The sequence below is a fragment of the Arachis ipaensis genome, chromosome B6, assembly GCF_059453495.1.
Source record: "Arachis ipaensis isolate K30076 ecotype BB chromosome B6, ASM5945349v1, whole genome shotgun sequence".
Lineage (NCBI taxonomy): Eukaryota > Viridiplantae > Streptophyta > Magnoliopsida > Fabales > Fabaceae > Arachis > Arachis ipaensis.
In genome coordinates this window covers 91148087-91171081 of record NC_142441.1, presented here as the reverse complement: position 1 = coordinate 91171081, position 22995 = coordinate 91148087, and the positions used below count along the sequence as shown (strand labels likewise).

The 22995-nt window shown below is 33.3% G+C and overlaps 1 protein-coding gene and 1 pseudogene across 1 annotated transcript; both read right to left on the bottom strand.

Annotated features, from left to right (window-relative positions):
• Window positions 1-1535: 1535 nt before the first annotated feature.
• Window positions 1536-4366, bottom strand: LOC107646990 (uncharacterized). Its single transcript, XM_021104559.2, has 6 exons — window positions 4293-4366; window positions 3661-4047; window positions 3454-3580; window positions 2718-3002; window positions 2525-2632; window positions 1536-1667 (listed from the first exon to the last, which is right to left on the bottom strand). The coding sequence occupies exons 1-6, from the start codon at window positions 4364-4366 to the stop codon at window positions 1536-1538; spliced, it is 1113 nt and encodes a 370-aa protein (XP_020960218.2).
• A 2135-nt stretch (window positions 4367-6501) lies between these two features.
• LOC148561737 (uncharacterized) lies at window positions 6502-8154 on the bottom strand (annotated as a pseudogene).
• Window positions 8155-22995: the final 14841 nt, after the last annotated feature.

Below are 22995 nucleotides of genomic sequence, written 5' to 3'. Positions count from 1 at the left end.
GAGATTGAGAAGTGTATATATATATATATATATATACACAACAACTTCCCAAAAACCATAAGTAATCAGGTTCACTTAATTGATATTAATGCATGGTTTAAGTACGGGTCAGATAAAGCACCACTAATGAAAATGGCAGTTCTTTCTTTCAGTCTGAGTTCTGACTTGGCTTAAAATTAGTTAGGCAATGCAACTATAAAAGGCACACTTCTGGTAAACTACTGCAGCTTTTTTATTGGACAAAAAAGCTTCTCATATCTGATAACAATAAACACACACATAGGAATTGCTGTCGCTGTTTGTTAGACATAAAGAGTTACCTATTCCATTTTGTTAGAGTTGGATATCACATACATAAATATTTCCCAATTTAAGAGCAAGCTACTTCTTTTCCCCATCAAATCATAAACAAAGCTGCGATGTATCTATCTTTTTGCCGGCCTTTCACTATTAGAAAATGGCTTAATAAAGACAGATTTACAAACAGATTTTGTCTATATTACAGACGAATTTTTGGTTACCAACGGATTTTGTCCCTCTGTAAAAGCTTCGTCGGAAATTATTTACCGACGGATTTTTTTCCGTCGGAAAATTATCGACAGATTTTTGCTCTGTAAATTCTCCACCCATTTCCTGAAGACGACGAACTTTCCGACGGATTTTCAGATGGATTTTCCATCGGTAATTACGACAAATTTTCCGACAGATTTTTCGTCGGTAATTACAGACGGATTTTTCGACAGATTTTCCGTCGGTAATTTGAGCCTTGGAATACCATTCCAAACTCTGAATATAGACAGAAAATCCGTCTGTAAATCTGTCGGTAAGATAAAATGGAATTTTTTTTAGATTTTTTCATTGTAAAATAAACCTGTTTTATACAAAATAATATAAATTTAATAATTACAATTTTTTATCTAATTAGTATTCAAATATTTATAATATTACAAAAAATAAACAAATTCATCATATTATAAAGCTAAAAGAAAAGTATTATAAACAAGCAAGTCAATATAATTCAAGACATAAACAAAGTGTATTATCAACTATAATCCTCAGTATATTGTTTAACCATACTAAATTTATCAACTATAGTCCTCAGTGTCATCTTCATCCCCATCATCATCATAGTCTTCATCCGAAGAGATTGAAGATGGCGGCGGTGGCGGTGGCAGTGGCAGTGGAGCAGTAGTGGAACTACTTGACGCTCTAACCTTCTTGTAATAGCTAACATAAGCCTCATTCCATCTCTTCCGTTTCAGCTTTTCCTTCTTAGCCTTTCCAATTGCCCGTTCTAACTTTTCTAACTTCTTTTGAGTCTTTTCCAAAGGAGCCAAGCGTGTATCTAACAACTTACTAATACGCTCATCTGTCTGTTGAGTAACACGTTGAAAAAGCTCTTCATTGAGATTATTAATCTGTTTTCGCAAATCAAGAACAAAATTTTGATTTGTAGATGCTCTTCCAAATACAAAGTTGGCAGAAGTGGTTCTAGACTTAATAAATCTAGAAAAGAATGCTCCTTTTCCATAAACTCAATTCTTCTTTTGCCCACCACACACTTCCTCCCAAATCAAGTCTTCATCAATTGGTGGTAGCTCCATTCCTTGTGCTTGAGCCTCGACATGTTGGTCCTGAACTTCTGCTAACTTTTTTATAAACTTCTCCTGTTGCACAATGATTACAAAATACCAACAAATTTTCATCCTTTCCCAATAATTCAAATAGAATAAGCTCTAAAATATTCATGATTCTCATTACAAAATACAAAATAATATTCTCACAAGAAGAAACAGGAACAATTGGCGAAAAGAACAATTAACTAAAGTAGAAGAATAAATGACATAAATCAAGACATCAAACAGAGAATATCCCAATTAGGTGGCATGCATTATTAACAACATTTGTTTACCACACAAAAACTCAATTCATTAACATATCAAATACTCATTGATTAGAATCTATCTATATATATATATATATATATATATATATATATATATATATATATATATATATATATATATAATAATCTATAATTAGGTGAGCCAATTCAATATTCTTGTCTTCATGCATAGTTCACATTGTTCAATTTCTAATATACTATTTTGTTCAAAATAAACAATTATTTGAAAAAAATGAATTAGTATAATTATTAATCAAAGTCAAGCCAAAATGGCATCAATGACATAAGATTTTGCTTCGCTAAACCAACAAAATAAAGGTCATGAATTACTCCAACATCTCACTGAAAATGCAGCAAAAGGAACAGTGAATCCATCTTTTTCAGATATGTAAATTAAAACACATGTTGCTTTTCTCAGATCTGGAAGAAATTAGAGTCTCATTTTGCTTGAAATGTTAAAAAACAAAGGTACTATAACTCTGGTTTTTGGATGTAATTCTGTTAAAAAAACAAAGTTAAAAAATACTATTACTACAACTACTAATAATAAGTAACAGAGAAGAAACTAAATAGTAGTAGTGAAAAATCTATCTACTTAATATTTATACTATATCTCACATGAGTGTCTTGAGAGCGTTTGTCCACCCATTTAGACTTGTCACTTTTAAGTGTGTGGGTTTCCTTGAAGACTTCCTCATGAGTTGGTGTACGGTCCAACTGCTTCTTCTGTTTCACATAAACACAAAATAAAAAAATTTTATATAAATAAATGTCTATTAAATAAGATCTAAAGCTACTTAAATTATGTTACCATCCTCTCTATAGTTGAGCTCAGTGGAATAGAACCACCGCAATGGACAGAACCACCTAAGAGTGACGCTCGATTCTCCCTCGCTTTTTTTCTTATATTTTTCCATTTCTCATCCGTTTTCCAGTACTTTTCCAACACCTTTTTGTAAGCAGGAATTGGCCATTCGTGGGTTGTATCCACACCCTCACGGATATCCGACATCATTTGGATAAATCGCTTACTTGTCCTATATTTGAAAGCCCTCCAAAAAAACTCCTCCTCATCATAATCAATAAGAAAATGGCTCTGTACATAAAAATGATACTATAATATAAGATAAGACAAGAAAATAACCCAGTATTAAGCTCTTTTTGGATCCAAGAGCTCTCTATCATAATTAAGACCCTGGATGTTAACCTACTGCATGTTTGCTCCCATTTTTCTCTAGTTCATGATTCATTGTTACCTCTTTTTGGATCCTGTATATTCCTATTTTAGCTATATAACTATATATCATGAATTATGGTATATTAACATGATTATTATGATTATTCAAAACTGATTGAAATAGGTAAACAAAACTTAGCAATTTATATATTGGACATTTATAAAGCTAAGTGAAACACATATTCTCATGATATTTTTCTTGCAGGACATTAATCAGCACATTAGCAAAAAAGAAAGGGTAGAATTATAGTATAGATGACAAATATATACATAAATCATATATGATCATTGATATATATGTTATTTTTACCTTCCACTCCTTAAACCAAAGCTTCTTTCTCAAAAGAGGGACATCCCCAAACTTTTTAGATGGTTTATCATACCGTTTCTTGATGATCTCTGTAATCTTTTGTGAACCAGGAGGGAAAGATAACCAACTGATAATTTCATAAAGAATTGACAAGTTAGGAAACTAAAAAAAGCAATTATTTCTCTAATTCAAGCAATCAAATTTTACCTTGTTTTTCCATCTGGAACCAATATTTGTTTTGTGACAACATTAGGAACCGATGCAGTCTCTGATGGAGGAGATGTACTAGAGCTTCCAGGTGTCTCTGAATCAACTAATATGCTGGAATTGCGAGACGGAGGAGGAATCGAAATTGGAAGAGGGGGTGGTAGAGGGCCCATACATCCTGGAGTAAGCCAAGTTGGTGGAGGAAGACCAGTGTAGCCTGGATTAGGCACCATCAAATACAGTTGCTGGGTAAGTGGTCCTGACTGAAAATCTGGCACAACTGAAGTCCCAGAAGAGGTGGAGGTGGTGGTAATAGCGGCTGCGGTGGTGGTTCGAGAACCTCTATGACCCTTGACACCTTTACCCTTGACCCCGAGGAGCCATGATCTAGATATATATTAAAGACAAAATTAAAACAACACAAGCTAAAATAATATTAAAGATGAAACCAGCATGCATTCCATCAACTGCTGCACTAACAATTCCATCAACACAAGCTAAATTATGTTATATATAACATTGTTCAGTGCAAATCAGCAACAATTAAGTAAATTAGCAACAGTAAAGTAGCCTCAGATTTGTGAGCAGAAATATATTTAATATCTAACTTAAATTGGTTAATAATGTCTAACTTTTGAATGCCTAAGTTAATCTTATAGCCACTGCCATATAGCGTTTTGTAATGTAAACAATTTAAACCACCCATTATTCAAAAAATAAAAAATAAAAAAACAAAAAGACTACCTACTAACTTTGCATCACTGCAAATTCTACAATAATAAAACCTAATAATTTATTTTAATTACCCTTTTTGCTATTAACTGATTCAGTAGTATAATAGATTATAAAATATGTAAAGCTATTTCCTTACTCAACCTGCAGCTTTTATGTTTCAGCTACCTGCACTCTTTACTATATATTTAGATTTAGAGAGAAAGATAGAAAAGAATGTTACCCTATTAAAAATCGATATCATCATCAAAGTCTGCAACATCATCATATTCATTTTTATTAGCTCCAGAACTAGAGCCGATGGACAATTCGATAATGCGGTCCTCTCCAAATGGAGACTTAAGACTAATAGGAAGCTCAGTGTCTGAAATCCTAGAAGGATTGCTCTCATCCACTTGATAAGCTACATTATTCTCATCCTCATCCTCATCTACATGTACATGATTGGTTTCAATTCGACCTCTTGGTTTAGTGTTTACAATAACATGTCACATAGACTTGTAATTTCCAGGATAAGGTAAGAAGTAAACTTGTTTAGCTTTTTGGGCGACAATGAAAGGATCATAGTGGCGATATCTTTTGCTATGGTTGACTTTAGTTATTTTGTAGTCATTATGAATACGTGTTCCATTTGGATGATTTGGATCATACCATTGACATTTGAACAAAACAACTCGATTAGAGTCATCACCAGTGTATTCAAGCTCGAGTATATCTTCTAATAATCCAAACCAATCACTTTCCCCATTGCCTGCATCACCTTTGACATACACACCGGTGTTATCGGTTTTCTTTCCTTTTGTTCTTGCAAGAGTATGAAATGTATATCCATTTACTTTATAAATTGGATAACTTGTTGCTTTGTTTGAAGGAACCCAAGAAAGTGATTGCAAACCGGGATCAACAATTTCGTTGCATTGATTTTGAACCTAGTTAAAAACATGCATCAAACTATTTAATAAAAGATATATGATTACTATGTAATGCATCTATGATACGAATCTATGCACTTACATATGATGCAAACCAAGGGAAAAATCGGTCATTGCTTTCTCCAGGACAAGTTTCTTTCCAAAACCTTGATGAAAGTAGGACTAGAGTTGATAAGCTATGGAATAAGTTAGTAGAACAAGTGTAATTAACTATTTAATAAAAGATTTGTGCACTTACATATAGAAAGGGCTAACTTTGCTTTCATTGTGTAGAATATGCAAATGAGCTGCGGCCTTGTCCTATTCGTCTAACCCATGATCTTTAGCTTTTCCAACCTTGCGACCAGGTCTATTAAATATTGATAAATAAGCTTTAATTGTGTCTCCCCCATTATCATTTCTTCGCACACGGGTTCGCCTTGATAAGATATGTGGTTCAAAGTAGAAAGAAACAAAACTTGAAGTCTCCTTTGCCAAGAAAGCCTCACAAATCGAACCTTCAACCCTTGCTCTATTTTTCACTGTTCGCTTGAATGCTCCTATCACCCTTTCAAACAGATACATCCACCTATATTGGACAGGTCCACACACACGTGCCTCATATGCTAGATGAATTGGCAAATGCTCCATCACATTAAAGAATCCCGGGGGAAATATCCTTTCTAACATTCAAAGGATAATGGGAATATTCTGCTCCATAACCTCTAAATCATGAACTTTGAAGGTGGTTGAGCACAAGTCTTTGAAAAACTGGCTTAACTCGGTAGGAGGCTTCCATATATATTGTAGGTAGTTCTCTGAATGCAGTTGGAAGCAAGCAATGCATAAAAATGTGACAATCATGGCTCTTCATACCAATAAACCTCCCCTGGGAAAGACTTACACATCTAGCAAGGTTAGATTCATAACCATCTGGAAATCTAAGTTGTTGCACCCACTTATACACGTCTTGTTGCTGTTCAGAAGTTAAAGTATAAGTTGCCTTAGGTTTGAACCAACAATTATCACCGACATGCCGCAAATGTAAATCTGGACGCTTGCACAGTTCAGCCAGATCTAACCTAGCCTTTTCATTGTCTCTAGTTCTATCAGTGTCCATAATAGTATTCATTATGTTATCAAGCACATTCTTCTCTATGTGCATTACATCAAGACAGTGACGAACCAGGTTATCCTTCTAATAAGGTAACTCCCAAAACACACTTTGCTTAGTCCAATTGTGAATAATACCATACTCTCGTGATTTGATCCACTTTCCATTATCTGATATCCTCCTAAGTTCTTTAACCCTTTGCCAAATCTCCAAACCACTTAATCTGGTAGGAGCCTCTTCACTTTCTATTTTATTCTTCCGAAAATCATTCTTATTGCGCCTATAAGGGTGGTCTATCGGCAAAAACCTCCAATGACAATCAAACCATGATGCCTTGCCTCCATGTGATAGTGTAAAAGACTTGGTATCCTCCATGCAAATGGGACATGACAATCTTCCTTGTGTCATCCACCCAGACAACATCCCATAACCGGAAAATCATTGATAGTCCACATCAATGCCGCCTTTAAGACAAAATTCTTCTTTTCTACAATATCATATGTCAAAACACCAGGATTCTACAACTCATTTAATTCGTCAATCAGGGGTCCCAAGAATAAATCAATATTGGCTTTAGGGTTATTAAGACCAGGTATTAAGCAAGTCAAGAACAAATAAGGATCTTTCATACACATCCCAGAAGGTGGATTGTATGGAATAACAATTACGGGCCAACAAGAATAAGGCTTGCTAAATTGGATATTTGGGGTAAAGCCATGAGAGCAAAGACCTAACCTAATGTTTCTAGGCTCCAAAGCAAAATCAGAGTGGATACGGTCAAAGCTTTTCCATGCCTCCCCATGTGACGGATGGGTCATCACGCCATCATCACGTTGGTTTTCGATGTGCCACGTCATGTGCGGAGCTAAACTCATTGACGCATAAAGCCTTCGAAGTCTAGGGATTAAGGGTAAGTAGTGCATCCGTCTGACAGGAACTCTCTTGGACTTACAACCACCATCAGAAATAGGCTTGAATCTAGGTGCTTCACAAAACTTGCAACTAGTTAGAACAGCATCGTCTTTTCGATACAATATGCAATTGTTTGAGCAACAATCTATTTTGATTGCCTTCAATCCAAGCTTTTGCACTAACTTCTTAGCCTCATAGTAATCCCTAGGTATGGCACTACCCTCAGGAGCAATTTCCCTAATTAAGGTCACCCATTGCTTAAATGACTCTTGCGATTGGTTTCCCTCGGCCTTAATGCATAGCATTCTAACAGCTATCGATAGTTGAGAGTGCACACAACCTTCCCACAAAAGCTTTTGAGCTGCCTCAAGAAGATCAAAAAAGTTTTTAGCCTCTACATGAGGATCCTCTGGACCAGCAGAATCGAAAACCATTTCATGATACCTTCTGGAGTTGTCTTCCCAGCTAATGTCATACATATCACATTCTTCCACATTTGTACCACTTCCTGAACCACCTTCCCCACAATTATTGAATCCCGTCTGATTAATCTCTATGTTATCAATCTCTGCATGTTCTGTCCAAATCCAATAATTTGGCATAAACCCATTTTCTCACAAATGCATCTTAATAATGTTCAGCTCTTTATAGTTTGTGCATCTACACTTAACGCATGGGCATCTACACTTTTCTTCCGACTTCACAACATTTAACTTAGTAATCGTTTCTATAAACTACTCAACCTTGTCATAAAACTCAGGTTTAATACCCTCCTCTTGTTGGATTCAACCTATCATACATCCACACTCGATGGTGCCAAGACATATCTTACGAATTTGATGTTTTTAGTACCTATAAATCATCCAACACAAGTAATATTTCATCTCTCATACAACACCCTATCAATATTTAACCATATCAATGTTTTCAATACAATACAAGCAACAACACAACATAAGCAATATTTCTTTATCATACAATATCCTAGAATTCAATGAAGTTTACGATACAAAAATTGCACTAACCTGAAATCCAAGCAAAAAGTTGAAGAGATTGGACCAAAAATCTCTAAGCAAACACACAAATTAGTCTTCTAACAATTAACTACTGTGCAATAAGAGAGAGAGAGAGTTAGGGTATTGCTATGGGAACATGAACAGTTCATAAGTTAAATTGTAGCATTTGTAGCATCATCAAGCTCATCTGTCTCATCTTCCCCATCTTTTAAATTTATTCCATCTACCTTAAAATATATATCAACGCTAATTAACTAAGAGACAATGTTGTCCAAGCCTCCAAAATACTTTAAAAGAATTTGACATAAAATAATAAAAAAAATAAATTTTAATAATGTTTAAAGAAAGTCCTGAAGTGAGTGTCTCTTTATTGAGTATCGAACATTTTTTCATCACGGTGATATGATTTCAAATATTTTAATTTAATTCTTTATTTATCTATAAAAAAAGCTCATGATATCATTTAGTTTGGAATTTTCCAATGAAAGAAAGCACTTCGGTTATGCACATTTTTTGGTAGATAGTGCTACTTCTATTAAGTATAAATAAGCAGTTAGCTGAGGCTAAAAACATGTTACAGTAGTGCAGAATTTAAATTGTAAATAGACATAGTACCAAACTCAGGAGATCATATAATACAAGCATTTTTTGTAGAATTCTGACATAACAGTTCATCATTTAATTAAACAATCTAACAATAAATTAATTAAGTACTATAGCAGTAGTAAAGCAGAAGTAAAATATAATATCATTACAGAAAATTATAATTAAAAATATCTCAGATTATTATTGATATTAAAACAAAATTAAAGCAATTACCCACGCACCACGTTTTATTAGTAAACCAAATGCACTTTTCGAACACTATTGTACTTTAGTTTGCACATCGGGTTCAAGGGTTGGTAGTTCCCGAACTGCTGCCAATCGCGAGAGGCTAGACCGAGCTATTTTTAAATTGGACTTGGCACACTCAATTTGTCTCTAACCTAAAATGAAAAGAAATAGAATTGAATAATTATTTTTATTTATTTTAAAAAATAATTTTTTTAATTCGTTTTAGAAAATTTTCTTTTAAATTACGCCAATAAATTCTATGTTTTGTTTTCCTTGACAGCGTGAGAATGAGATTGGTGACTTCATTAAGTCAATTCAATGTTTGATGAACAAAAATGAAGCTTCTGAAACAGAAGCACGTGAGTGCATAAAATCCATGTTAAGCATAATATGGAAGAAGATGAACAAAGAAGCTCATGATTCTCCTTTGTCTAAGCGCTTCAAAGAAATTGCTATGAACCTTAGAAGAATGGCACTATGCATGTACCAACATGGAGATGGCCATAGCATTCAATATTCTCAAATCAAGAATCACATGTTATCATTACTTATTCAACCCATTCAGGATAATATATATGTATGAAGGACATGCAAAAAAGTAATAATAAATTTCATAGGTGAATAATTATATAACATTATCTAGAATGACATTTTCATTTCATTTCAAAATCTGAGTGTAAATAATTTTCATTATCTATTAGCAATTACCCACATAGGGTTTGTTTTGTCATTTCAATATTTGTGTTCAAGTCCCTGTATGGGATTATATGCCTATGTGGTTGGATCAATGCAAAGGAGCTTCTCTGACTGCCTCACATTTTTCAGGGATAGTTTTGTCATCAGATTTTAAGATGAGTTCAAATTATTGGATGGGGGTGGACAAAAGTTCTAGTTGGGAACCTTAGGGAGACATGGCTTTAATATTTAACTGTGTGTTAATTATGGCAAAAAGCAACACATATCTGCAAGCTGTCAAGAAATTAATCCAAATGAAATAGCAATAAGAAATTAATATGTGATCAAGAATGTTCCTGACACACAAAGCCAAGCATGGACAAGAATGGTCAGATAATTGCAAGTAATTAACCTCCAAGTTCTTAAAATCTCCTACATAGTTAAGTTTTAAATGACATGATTGAACTTCATATATGTAATTGAAAATATGGTCACAGTAGTTTAAAGCAATGCAAGACGACAATACAAGAAAAAATAATACCTGAATACTCTGAGTTGTGATGTTCTGATGGATTAGGAAGAATTATGAAAGTGATAGGTGGTGGTTACTGTGCTGATCAATTAGATAGTTCTGCGTCACTACTATTCATAAGAAGCAAAGACACATGATGAAATGTTATAAAAGTTGGTATTATACTATTATAGAAGTGGGGTTTAATTTTAACGACAAAAGAAGAAATAAAGAGGTAGAAGGAAGCAAAATACAAAAGAAGGGGAAGAATAATTACAATTATCATTATCAAAAAAGAAGGTTGGCTTCTCATCTCATTACATGGATCCTTCAATTGTTCCCATAACCATTCCTCACTCTCATGTCCTGGAATGATTAGGACACTAATAAGATCTTCATTTCATAAACTATTGTAGATCAACACATTCAAGAACCAACCTGAAACAAAACCATTGACAAGCACTAGCAGAACTAGAGATGTTGCATCTTTATTTTTAATGCTTCTGTTCTAGATACCTCAGGACTCAGGCTGCCCTTAGGATCTCACTCTAGCACATGTTAAGTCACATTTACAAGTACAATAATAGTCACAAAATTAATCTCGTTGGAGGGGAGGGGGTGTATGTGTGTGATTCGATTGCATATATGAACATAAGTTTATTCCAGGAAGCAGTTAAATAAAATACACACACTCCAATATTTTCCAAATTGCAATTCTTCTTTTTCTATTAGATCTGCTATTATGCTCCCCTCTGCTTCCACAACCTCATTAACACACCCTTTTTTCCTTTCAACATTATTATTATTATTATTATTATTATTATTATTATTATTATTATTATTATTATTATTATTATTATTATTATTATTATTATTATTATTACTACTATTATTATTATTACTATTATTATTATTATTATTATTATTATTATTATTATTATTATTATTATTATTATTATTATTATTATTATTCAGCCCACCAACCACTCCCAATTTCAAACAAACACTTCTTTCTCTTCTTCAACATTGTTTGTGATTCCATTTTTTAGTGTACCTCCCAATGCATTTATCAGAGTTGTTTTTCCACTACAAGAAGGACCTAAAATGGCTAATAATTCTCCAGGGAAAACAGAACCGCTAACCCCTTTCAAGATTAGTTTACCATCCTCATTACAACTATTCTCTTTCTTGTAAAACAAGCCATCCCTTTTACTTGTTTTGGTTTCATATATAACATCTTCAAACTGCAAGAATCAACATTGTAATGTAGAATATGAACATGTCTAGCATATCTTATACATTATCCATGTTCCATGAGTTTACTAACCATTAGGCATTAGCACATAATAAACCAATACTCATCACTATCCATTTGTGTTAACATTTAAAATTGAAGAAAAGTAATGTACTTAAAGTGATCTAGACTACCAAATAAATAAAAGGAACTAGCTCACTTCTTTCTACGGCTGGATTCAACACTAACACATGAAACAACAATTAAAATTTTATGAGTTTACTTATAGAGCATGCCTTTAAGGTAACAGGTGGATAAGCTTTGATAAACATGTTTCGTTTTCCTTCTATTGTTGACTTCATTAATGTTTGGTATTCAGAGCTTAGTGTCCCACTTGCCATTTCATTTCCAAGGAAGGGTATACATACGTAGTACCAAAACACCATTCTGAGGCTTTTCATCAAATAGCTTACATGCATCATTTGAAATGTTTTGATTAAATAAAAAATTCATCACAGCAAACAAATAAATTACAAAATCAAAAGCAAACCCTAGCTTAATCCCAAATTGGAAATGAAATCAAGCAGTAATTAAACTAACTGGAAGAAAATATAGTAGAAAATTCAAATACTCACCATCGATGTTGGGTTTGAAGAAAAGAAAAAGTCACTGAAGGAGGATTAAAATTTATACTCATAAAAGTAGAGTTAGGTTTACCAAGAGTGATGATTGACAACGACGAGAGTGATGGAAGTCCCAAAGGTGTTGATGATGGAAGAATGCGGTGGATGACTGTGGTTATGGAACAGCGGTGATGGAAGAATGCGGCGCTGAGGAGCAAGATTTGGAGTGTGAATGGAGTCTGAAGATGATTGTGAAACTCGTTTGGAGTGTAACTGTAGAGCTCGAGGGTATAGAAGTAGAGTTTAGGTTTAAGTCAATATTACCAATGGAAATTTTTAAATTACAGACGGATTTTCCGTCTGTAATAATTTAACAAAACGCACCGTTTTTGTCCATTTAATTACAGACAGATTTTTCGTCCGTAACCATTTCCCACGAAAAAAATTAATTTTTCCGACAGAATTATCGACGGATTTTCTTTTCCGTCTGTAATTTATGCTAATTTATTTTTTTATTTTCCGACAAAAAATTCCTCTGAAATTCTGTCTGTATTTCCGTGGGATAAAATCCATCAGAAATATCTGTCTGTAATAACTAGTTTTCTAGTAGTATTTTTTTGTCTGAATTCAGTCATAAATTGAAGATTTGGGCTAATTGTTTTTTAGGAACTTGATCTCATCCCCTGTAATTAAGATTTGATTGGTTCGACCGAAGTAAATCTTCCCGAAAGTGACCGTACTTCCAAACTAAGTTAGCAGAAATACTAAAATAGTTCAGTAGGTAAAAATTATGTTTTGATATATATAAGAGAGTTGAATATAAAAAGGTAACTTTAAAGAAAACCGAGTAAAAAGAATTAAACATTTTTTAATAAAGAATCATAAAAAATGCTCACGATAAATATTGAATAATAATTTTTTTGTATAAATTATATATTTTTTTATAAAATGTATTCAAAATTCTTTTTTTATCAAATAATAGACCAATTAGCCCAAGATTCATTAATATTTGTATACACCTCACTCCATGAAAGAATCCTTACTGCAAATCTTACTTTTTCTAATTATCAATGTAGTGTAATTAGAGAGGGTGTGTAATTTATAGTGATGATATTATTTTGTTACAGAGTTCTATTTATTTTTAAGGAAAAATACTAAATGGATAAAACTCAGGGTATATGTAAGGGTTTTCTGAATCTCTTATTCTTTTATATAAAGGTTTATGTATGTGTTTTCAACAACCCTTTTTCTTATCAAATAGTAAATAGCAGAGCAATTACCCGGATATTCACCACATTTTTATATAGCTTAATAACATATTATGTCTCAAAAGTCTATACAGATTTGGTTGAAATGTATTCAAAATTTGCTTTTCTTATCGAATAATAGACCAATTAGCTTAATTTTTCTGTACACCTAATTTTATGATCTAAAGTTGCACTTTATATTTTGTACTTTAAAAAATTAGTTATTTTGTATATTTTCTATTTAGCAAACAAATAATTGAGTACGAAATATTTTTTTCTTTAAAAAGTGAATAAAGAATTTTTTTTCTTTTCATGCATTGTTGATAATGTTTATAAAAAATTTGATTAAATAATATTATGTTAAAAAGTAAAAAAATATTATATTTTTTTGTATGTTTCTGAGATTTGGTATACTGAATTTAACTCCATAAATTACCAAAAAAGATTAAAAACTTAAAATCAAGCTACATAATAATAATAGTTCAAATAGTGTACACTTTAAAAAAGTAGCTGATTTTGTATATTTTGTTGATAATAAACATAAATAATTGAGTACAAAATAAATTGAACTTTAAAAACTGAATTACTAAATTGATTTTTGTTTTCATGTATTATTTGTAATATTTCTAAAAAGTTTGACTAAAAAATATTAAATTTAGAAGTCAAACAAAAAGATTTTTTTTCAATTTGTGAGATTTGTAATACAAAAGTTAACTAAAAAAATTTAATAAAAAGCATTAAACATTTAAAATAAAGCATCATAACAATAGTAGTTGGTACTTCTTAATCCAACTGAACAAAAATTACATAGTAACAATTTTTTTTGTATCTAATATGTGTATAATTTTTCATGTAAGTAGTTTAAAAATCCTTTTTTCTGATCAAATTGCAAAACCATAAACTCAAGATTCATAACATTTCTATTTTAATTTTCCTTTTTACTTCAACTTGACTCCAAATTGTAGGTTTTTTAATGTGCAAAACAGTTTGCAAAAGGCATAAGCAAATAACATAGTATTAGCATGGGATAAAAAAAAAGGTGAAGCGACATCTAGTATAAGAGGTGAAGGGTTAGTTCTGATTAGCAAGGTCGATATTCACTAAACCGAAAATAATATTCGGAGAGTTGATGCTTTAGAATAGAAGACACAAAAAGTTATATAAACAAATGAGTCCAACTGTAGATTTGACTTAGAGCAAGGAGTTACATTTTGTTTATTGCGTTATGAAACTCGATTAAAAGAAGAAGAATTGGAGAAAAAGTAAACTAAAAAATGTTAAAATTTTTATATGTAACGTTCATGGAAACCCAAGGTCATTACAGCAATATATATAAGTTCTTAACACCGAGTTTGATAAGGGTGAGTACCCATAGTAACTAAACTAAAGCCAACAAATGTGTACAATCACATTACATATCCCAAATTGAGTGAATCACTCAATTTTCCTCTTAGTAGAACCACGTTTGAAAGTCTTGTTACTGGATCCATGGCCTTCCGGATTGGTAAGTCCACTAACACCCAAGCTTGGAGCAAAATCTGCTATAACACATTTACCAGGAGTATCTAAGCCACTCTCAAAGATGCTCTCAGTGCCATAATCCTGCATGAGTGCAACAGAATTTGCAATATCAAATATTGGGTTCTACAATGCAATAGAATTTGCAATATCAATTATTGGGTTCTAATGGAATCATGACCTTTGATAGTGAAACAATAGCCGCTTTGATGAGCGGATAATTTATACGCTTTTTGGCATTATTTTTAGTATGTTTTTATTAGTTTTTAGGGATGTTTTTATTAGTTTTTATGTTAAATTCACATTTCTAGACTTTACTATGAGTTTGTGTGTTTTTCTATGATTTTAGGTATTTTCTGGCTGAAATTGAGGGAGTTGAGCAAAAATCAGATTCAGAGGTTGAAGAAGGACTGCTGATGCTGTTGGATTCTGACCTCCCTGCACTCAAAATGGATTTTCTGGAGCTACAGAACTCAAAATGGCGCGCTTCCAATTGTGTTGGAAAGTATACATCCAGGGCTTTCCAGCAATATATAATAGTTCATACTTTGGCCGAGTTTAGATGACGCAAAAGGGCATTGAACGCCAGTTCTACGCTGCAGTCTGGAGTTAAACGCCAGAAACACGTCACGAACCAGAGTTGAATGCCAAAAACTCGTTACAACTTGGTGTTCAACTCCAAAAGAAGCCTCTGCATGTGTAAACTTCAATCTCAGCCCAAGCACACACCAAGTGGGCTCCGGAAGTGGATTGTTATCATTAACTTGACTCGCAGGGAAGTCATTAATTATCCATAAATGACATGCTCTCATGTTGAATGTTTTGTTTTTTGAAGAGTCATATATTTCTTCACCTGACTCCCACAATTCTTTTAATTCTTCAATAAGCGGTTGAAGAAAGACATCCATGTCATTTCCTGGTGATTGTGGTCCAGGAATGAGTAAAGAGAGCATAAAATAATCAGGCTTCATGCTCATCCAAGGGGGTAGATTGTACACCATCAGAACAACAGGCCATGTACTATGTGTACTGCTCAAAGTTTGAAACGGATTGAACCCGTCGCTTGCTAAGCCTAGTCTTACATTACGAGGATCCTTCGCAAAATTTTCATGTCGACTGTCAAATGCTTTCCATGATTCACCATCAGCAGGATGCCTTAATGAGCCATCTTTAACACGCTCATTATGATGCCAAGATATAGCTTCAACCGTCCTTGTGCGCATGAAAAGTCTTTGAAGTCTGGAAATCAAAGGGAAATGCCTTAGAGTTTTCGCAGCAACTTTACGAGACTTTCTTGATGAGGTTACATCATCCTCTTCCACAACAGGATGCTCAACATAACGGGATGATCCACAGACATGGCATGATACATCATTCTCATGCCCATTTCGATACAACATGCAGTCATTAGGACATACATCGATCTTTTAGTAGTCAAGACCCAGATTCTTTATCATATTCTTGATTTTATCAAATGAAGTAGGGATATTCAAATGTGGCATTCCTTCTTTTAATAATTCCAAGAGAGAAGTGAAAGACGCATTACTCCAACCATGCAAGCATTTTAACAGGTAAAGACGAATAGTAAAAGATAATCTTGTGAATCCTTTACACCCAGGGTATAGTTCTTGGCTTGCCTCGTCCACCAATTTATAAAATTCCTTTGCACTTTTGTTGGGCCCTGTATTTTGTCCATCAAATTGTGTAGTATCTCTGAATCTATCACGTAACAGCTCATCAATGTTATCATTACAGTTATGTTCACCATCTGTGTCACTGTCAACATCCATAGCAACAAGTGATTCTCCATGATTAAACCACCGCCTATAACCTTTTACAAATCCGTGGAATATTAAATGGTTATACACGTCATCTCTCTTTAACCAAAGTCTATTACAACACTTTTTACATGGGCATTGAATTTCTTCCCCTTGAGGAATTCCCGCTGATTTAAAAGCAAAATGTAAAAACCTTTCTACACCAAGTTGATATTCTTTCAAATGACGGGGCGTATCCATCCAATCTTTGGAGACATCCTTTGAAAACCTATGTATTTCAAATAGATAGCTAAGTTCCTATTCTAAATTCCTTAATTAACGTTAGTCTCACTAACTGCAAATCTAGCTTCCTATGTAACTAATAAGAGACAATGTTTTCCCAACCTCCAAAATACTTTAAAAATAACTAACAAAAAATATCAAAGAAAATTGAGTTTTAGCAATTTTTAAAGAAAGCCTTGAAGTGACCGCCTCGAGAAAGCTTAAAGTAGTATACATAACATGAATAACAAATTAAGTAGTATACATAACATGAATAACAAATTATACAAGGTTAGGACATAGAGAACCACGATCACATGACCTCTAATGATAGAGGTTCTATTACAAAACAAGTAAGTTATAAAAAGTATAATAAGTTATACGAGGTTAGGACATAAATAACCACGATCACATTCACGTAGTTGCCTCTACAAAAGGTGTCTGAATTTTTAAAATTAAACTAAAATAAAGATAGTAGTCAACTAGCACCGTAGAAACTAAATCCGTACCCTAGCAGCAACAGCAGTACCACAGCAGAAGCAAACCAAGAGAGGTGGCAGCGGCAACAGCAGTGAAAACACAACTATTAAAAGCCTGTAATAAAAATAAATAGAATTAAATCAACACTAATAAGATTCAGCAGCAACCAAGCAAACACAAGATTCAGTTCAAGCAAACAAACACAATTTTCAATTTTACTGTTGTATATATTGATTAGTATATGACACGGAAAATAAAGGTAGAAAAAAGTAAATACTAGTTTTGTGTAATGATATATGCAGGTTCTGTTTGGACAATAGCCTTGATCGTAACAAGTTAAAGGGGTTAAAAAAATTGGAAATGAAGAGGTAGCATTAGCGTGGAGCAGTGTCGATGATCATGATCATTATAATCAGCTTAAACAAAAAAAAGTTCTAAAATCTGCACACATTTGAGCTACAAAAGACTGTGATCTGTGATAACAAGACTGAAATCATGTTAAATGGGTGTATTATTCTATTATTTTCTGATTACTAATTTTGGCTTTATGGTTAGATAGTGAGTGTAACCCAAAAAAATAAAGTAGTTAACTAGTGAAAAGGTTTCAACAAAAATGAGCAACCACAAGCTTGTTCAAATAATAAAAATCAATCAGTATGAGAGAAATAACAGGCCACAACAACAGCAAAAGAACAGAATTAGTAAACCCGACTTCATACGTAGCAGAATTTCAATTCTCACATAGCAATATAACAAAAGAATTTCTTAAGTAGCATTTCTAAACAATAAAACCTCAAAAAGAAAATACTTCAAACACCATAAAACTATCAACATATTTAACTTACTTTTTTTTTTCAAAATTGTAAAAAGATCTTTAGTTACATTACAGCTGCTCACATCTGACCAAGCATGCTTCCATTTGAACTTGTTATTATCCCAATATCAAGTTAACACATTCAGTAGCAACAGCTTTTGCTAATAATGTCTGAAATGCAATAAAAATAATTAAAAACAGAATGGAGCCAGAAAACTTCAGTAAGGGGAAAAAATGTAAAAGGCAGGTTGAATATTGTCATTAATAGGTACTCAGCAACTTACTCCGCCAGTTCCAAGAAGATCGTACAGAAGAACGCTGGATCTCTTGCGTAATCCAGATGCAAAAAGATCTTTATACAGTAGGGGCAACTAAAAATATGAAATTCAGAACAATTAGATATTCTAAAACTACAAACATAAACAGTATATCTGAGCTTGCTTATTATTTAACAAGATAAATACAACAATATATAAGAAACAAGCCTGAAAATGTTCTTAAACAAAAAAAAATTGTTGAAGGAGAAGCATATTATTTTCCATCAAATAGAAAAAGCTAAGATATACTAAATAAACTGAGATGATAGATAGCCGAGAAAGTCTCTTCAATATCCATTTTAACAGAATTTGCACTTTCAGGAAGCTATAACTAGGGATAAATAAAAGTATAATTTTATTAATATATAAAAGTATTTAATTTTATTAATAACTATGCTATAATTGATTCCATTTGATGTGCACAATTTTTTTGCAATTCGTGGCATTAAAACAACTTTAAACTTATTTAAAAGGAGGAATATGAAGTAAATGCACTAAGATTCTCAATGGTATAACTTGATTGATATGTCAATATCTGCACATACAAGAGAGCAATGAACTAGTAAAATGCATATAAGCTTACCCATGGGTCCAGTCCCTGTCTCTCTGCTGTAATCTATCAAGTCCTTCATAATATTTACCACTTTTGATATCTGCAAACATAAATAAGGTTGTAAAAGACCGATACTAATTTAGAAAAAGGATCAAAAGTGCACCATCTGAAACATTCTCTAAAATATTATGTACTGGAAAAGTAAGGTGAGTAAATGATTGGAAATGGATAAATACCTGTAGGCAGCGCACATATCTCCTTTGTATATCCTAAATCATTTACTAATGGAACTTCCACACCAATTGATGGGCTGATGCAACAAACCTGGAAAAGAAGCATGTGAAGATACTTAGAAAAAGATATGCAGAAGCTTGTGGTAAAATGGAAAATCTAATTTAAAGCACAAGGTGATCAATGGAAATCACTAGCTAAAGCTAAAATATAGCACAGCCGACCCAATAAAATAAAATAAAATAGAACAATAAGAAGAATAAGAAGAAAACACGCACACACACAAGACAACAACAAAAAAGGAGAAAGAGAATATTGGGAAACAGGAAATGGTGGGTATAAAACAGGAAATGCACCATTATTCCTAAGCTTCGGTGTTAAACCTTAGGAGGTAGGCTAGACTCCTCAAAAGCTCCTCATTCTCTCTTTTAACTTTTATTTTTATACCTGAATACAAACTTGAATGGACTTCAACTCAACCAACTTACAAATATGACAACCTAAAAATTAACGGTTAAAATTAATTTTTTTTTTAGTATATATAAGCAATGGTGCTCTCATTTGTAAAGTAAGATTCACCACTACATGATTGAATCAATAATTCAATATTATCATGAAAGCATTTATATCTCCAAAATCAATAACTATATGTTTAATTTGCAGAACAATATAACATATTTTGGAGCTACCATTGGCAGGGTTGCTAACAGAATTGGAGGAGCTCAGTTTACATTAAATGGAATACACTACAAATTGATTGCTAATGAAGGAAACAATACACTTCATGGTACATATATACTAGTGCTAGTACTATATATGTCTACTTTATTTCCCTAATTAAACACATATAATTCTAATTTAATTAATTTCTATTACTGCTAACAAGATTTATCTGATGAAGAAAGATGTCACATATAAAGATTATTTCCAATTCAGCTACCACAGTTTTGATGGTGAAGAAGGTAATGAACCTGAAATTCTCAGCGGTCCAAAATAGAGGAACACAGAGATAGAGAATCAGGGTTACCAGGGTTTGCGAGAGAACACAGAAGAACACAGAGACAGAGAACACAGAGGAACACAGAGACAGTGGTCCAAAATGGGAAGAAAGAATTACCAGGGTTTGCGAGAGACAGAGACCACTGCGCTGAGGAAGGGCCAACAAGGGTTGCGTTGATGGTGAGACAGAGACAGAGGGCCAACGAGGGTTGCATTGATGGGCGAGGGTTGAGAAACAGTAATAGGGTTTGACGGTCGGGTGCGAGGGTTGAGAAACAGCAATAGGGTTCAACGGTCGGGTGCGAGGGTTACACGAACGGCATGGGTACGACGGTCATTGGCTTAGACAGATGAGGATAAAGACGATGAACGGTCATGGGTGCGATAAAGATGAAGGCGATGAATGATTTTCGGTCACAGAGATATTGATTGAGGATGATGACGGCGTGGGTAGCTAAGGCATGGGTGCGAAGGTCATTGGCTTAGACAGATGAGGATGAAGAAGATGAAGGCGATGAACTTTCATGGGTGCGATGAAGATGAAGGCGATGAACGATGAACGGTCATGGAGATGTTGTTTGAGGACGGCGTGGGTTACTTAGCTTTTAGGGTTTTTTTTTTTTTGTGAGTGGGTCACTTTTGATTGAGGGTAATGTGATGAACTAATGTGATGTTATTTCAGGGTAAGCTAACAAAAAAAAAAATCTAAGTGTGGAAAAAAATTAGGTGGGAAACTAAATTTTGGGGGAGGGAATTCTATGGGTACGTTTTTTTGTAGGGTGCCCATAGACCATTGAAACACAAATTAGCCACGCTTTTTAAGCGTGCCAGTTTCTCGATATAGCCACGCTTTTCAAGTGTGGCAGTAAAAAAGCGTGGCCAAATTTTAAGTCATTGGCCACCCTCGTATAAGCGTGCCGATTTCTCTCTATCGCCACGCTTTTCAAGTGTGGTAGTAAAAAAGCGTGGCCAAATTTCAAGTTATTGGGCACCCTCGTAAAAGCGTGCCGATTTCTCTCTATAGCCACGCTTTTCAAGCATGGCAAAAAAAACGTGGCCAAATCACAAATCAGTGGCCACCCTCACAAAAGCGTGCCCATAGACCACTTTTGGGTATGCTTTAAAAGCGTGGCAAGAAAAAAGGGTGCCGACAGGCCTTTTTTCTTGTAGTGTAACAAATACAGTTCTTTAAACCCAAAAATATCTTTTTATAATTAGTTCAAAATATATATATATATATATATATATTTAAATCCGTTTCCAAGCTTTACAATTACCGATTCTTCACGGCGTTTAATTCAATCTCTCGGCCCTTTAATTACACAGAATTTTACTTGATTTCCAAAGTAATCCTAACTCCGAATTCATCAAAATAATCCGGTTCTTGGCTGCACTTAAACCGACTGAACCTCAAACTTATCACAAATATCAATATATCACAAAAATTGAACATAAATTCAATAAAATCCAATCAACAATCAATCACAACATCAATTCACTTATCCAATACAAATTTAACCGTTGAGAAATTACCAACACCCTACCTCGACAAAGTCAAGATAATTGAAACTCCAGAGAAGTGTGTTTACCGAACAACTAAAGAAGAAAACGTAAAAAATTAGCTAAGCTTCCTAGTACACCAACCGGCTAAACCATGCAAACTTGGGGGAAACTCCACCGTGAGCTTCTTCCGAACAAAAGTGACATCAACGAGTAGAGGAGGAAGATATGAGCACTTTAATTGGATTAGATTTTTTATTGGAGTTACGGATCATAAAAAATTGAAACCGAAAGTTTGGTTTCCATGAAAAACACATTCTTCTCACTCTCGGCCTCTTTCCTTCTTTTCTTTCCAAGTTCGGTGAGAATGATGATGATTAAAGGCTGATGGTGATGAATGGTGATTTGTGGTGTTAAAGTATGGCTAGATGTCATGGTTATATATATATAAGCCGCGTTTTCATTTCTTTTCTTTTGTTTCCTTAATGCATTCGGCCAAAGTGAATGGAACTAAAGAAAAGATAACATTAGATGATGATTAAGGATGATTAATTGACTAGGTATCAAGTTCTGGAGCTGCTGAGTCAGCGATTTAAGTTATAAATTTCTTAAGTGAATAATTATGAAAACTGGATATATTAAAACACAAGTAATAATATATATAGGATTAAATATATATGAGTTAATAATATAAATGACGTTAGTAATTTAAGGAAGAAAGATATTTAATGAAGCATTAGCAACTCTAAGCTCACCAAGAAATACTGATAATTACTTATATCGGCAAATATCGGACTTGATAATAATAATATTATTATCTAGGTTCTATTATAATTATAGCATGTAAAATAAATTAATAACATAATAATAAAATTTTTATTATCATTTATTTTACTTCAAAACTCAAAATTGACTCATCGAAATAAAACTAATTGTTGAAAATAATATTTCTAAAAACATTGTGTTAGCATAAAAGTTCGGGTTGTTACATTCTACCCTCCTAAAAAAAAATTTTGCCCTCAAAATTTTCTTTACCTATAAACAGGTGCGAATAATCGGCCCTTATTTTATCTTG

Coding starts and splice junctions, on each gene's coding strand:
- LOC107646990 (XM_021104559.2), bottom strand. CDS start 4,366: ATGGGTGGTTTAAATTGTTTACATTACAAAACGCTATATGGCAGTGGC. Junction 3,003..3,453: donor TTTGGTTTAAGGAGTGGAAG/GTAAAAATAACA, acceptor TTTTATGTACAG/AGCCATTTTCTTATTGATTA. Junction 2,633..2,717: donor GCTCAACTATAGAGAGGATG/GTAACATAATTT, acceptor TATGTGAAACAG/AAGAAGCAGTTGGACCGTAC.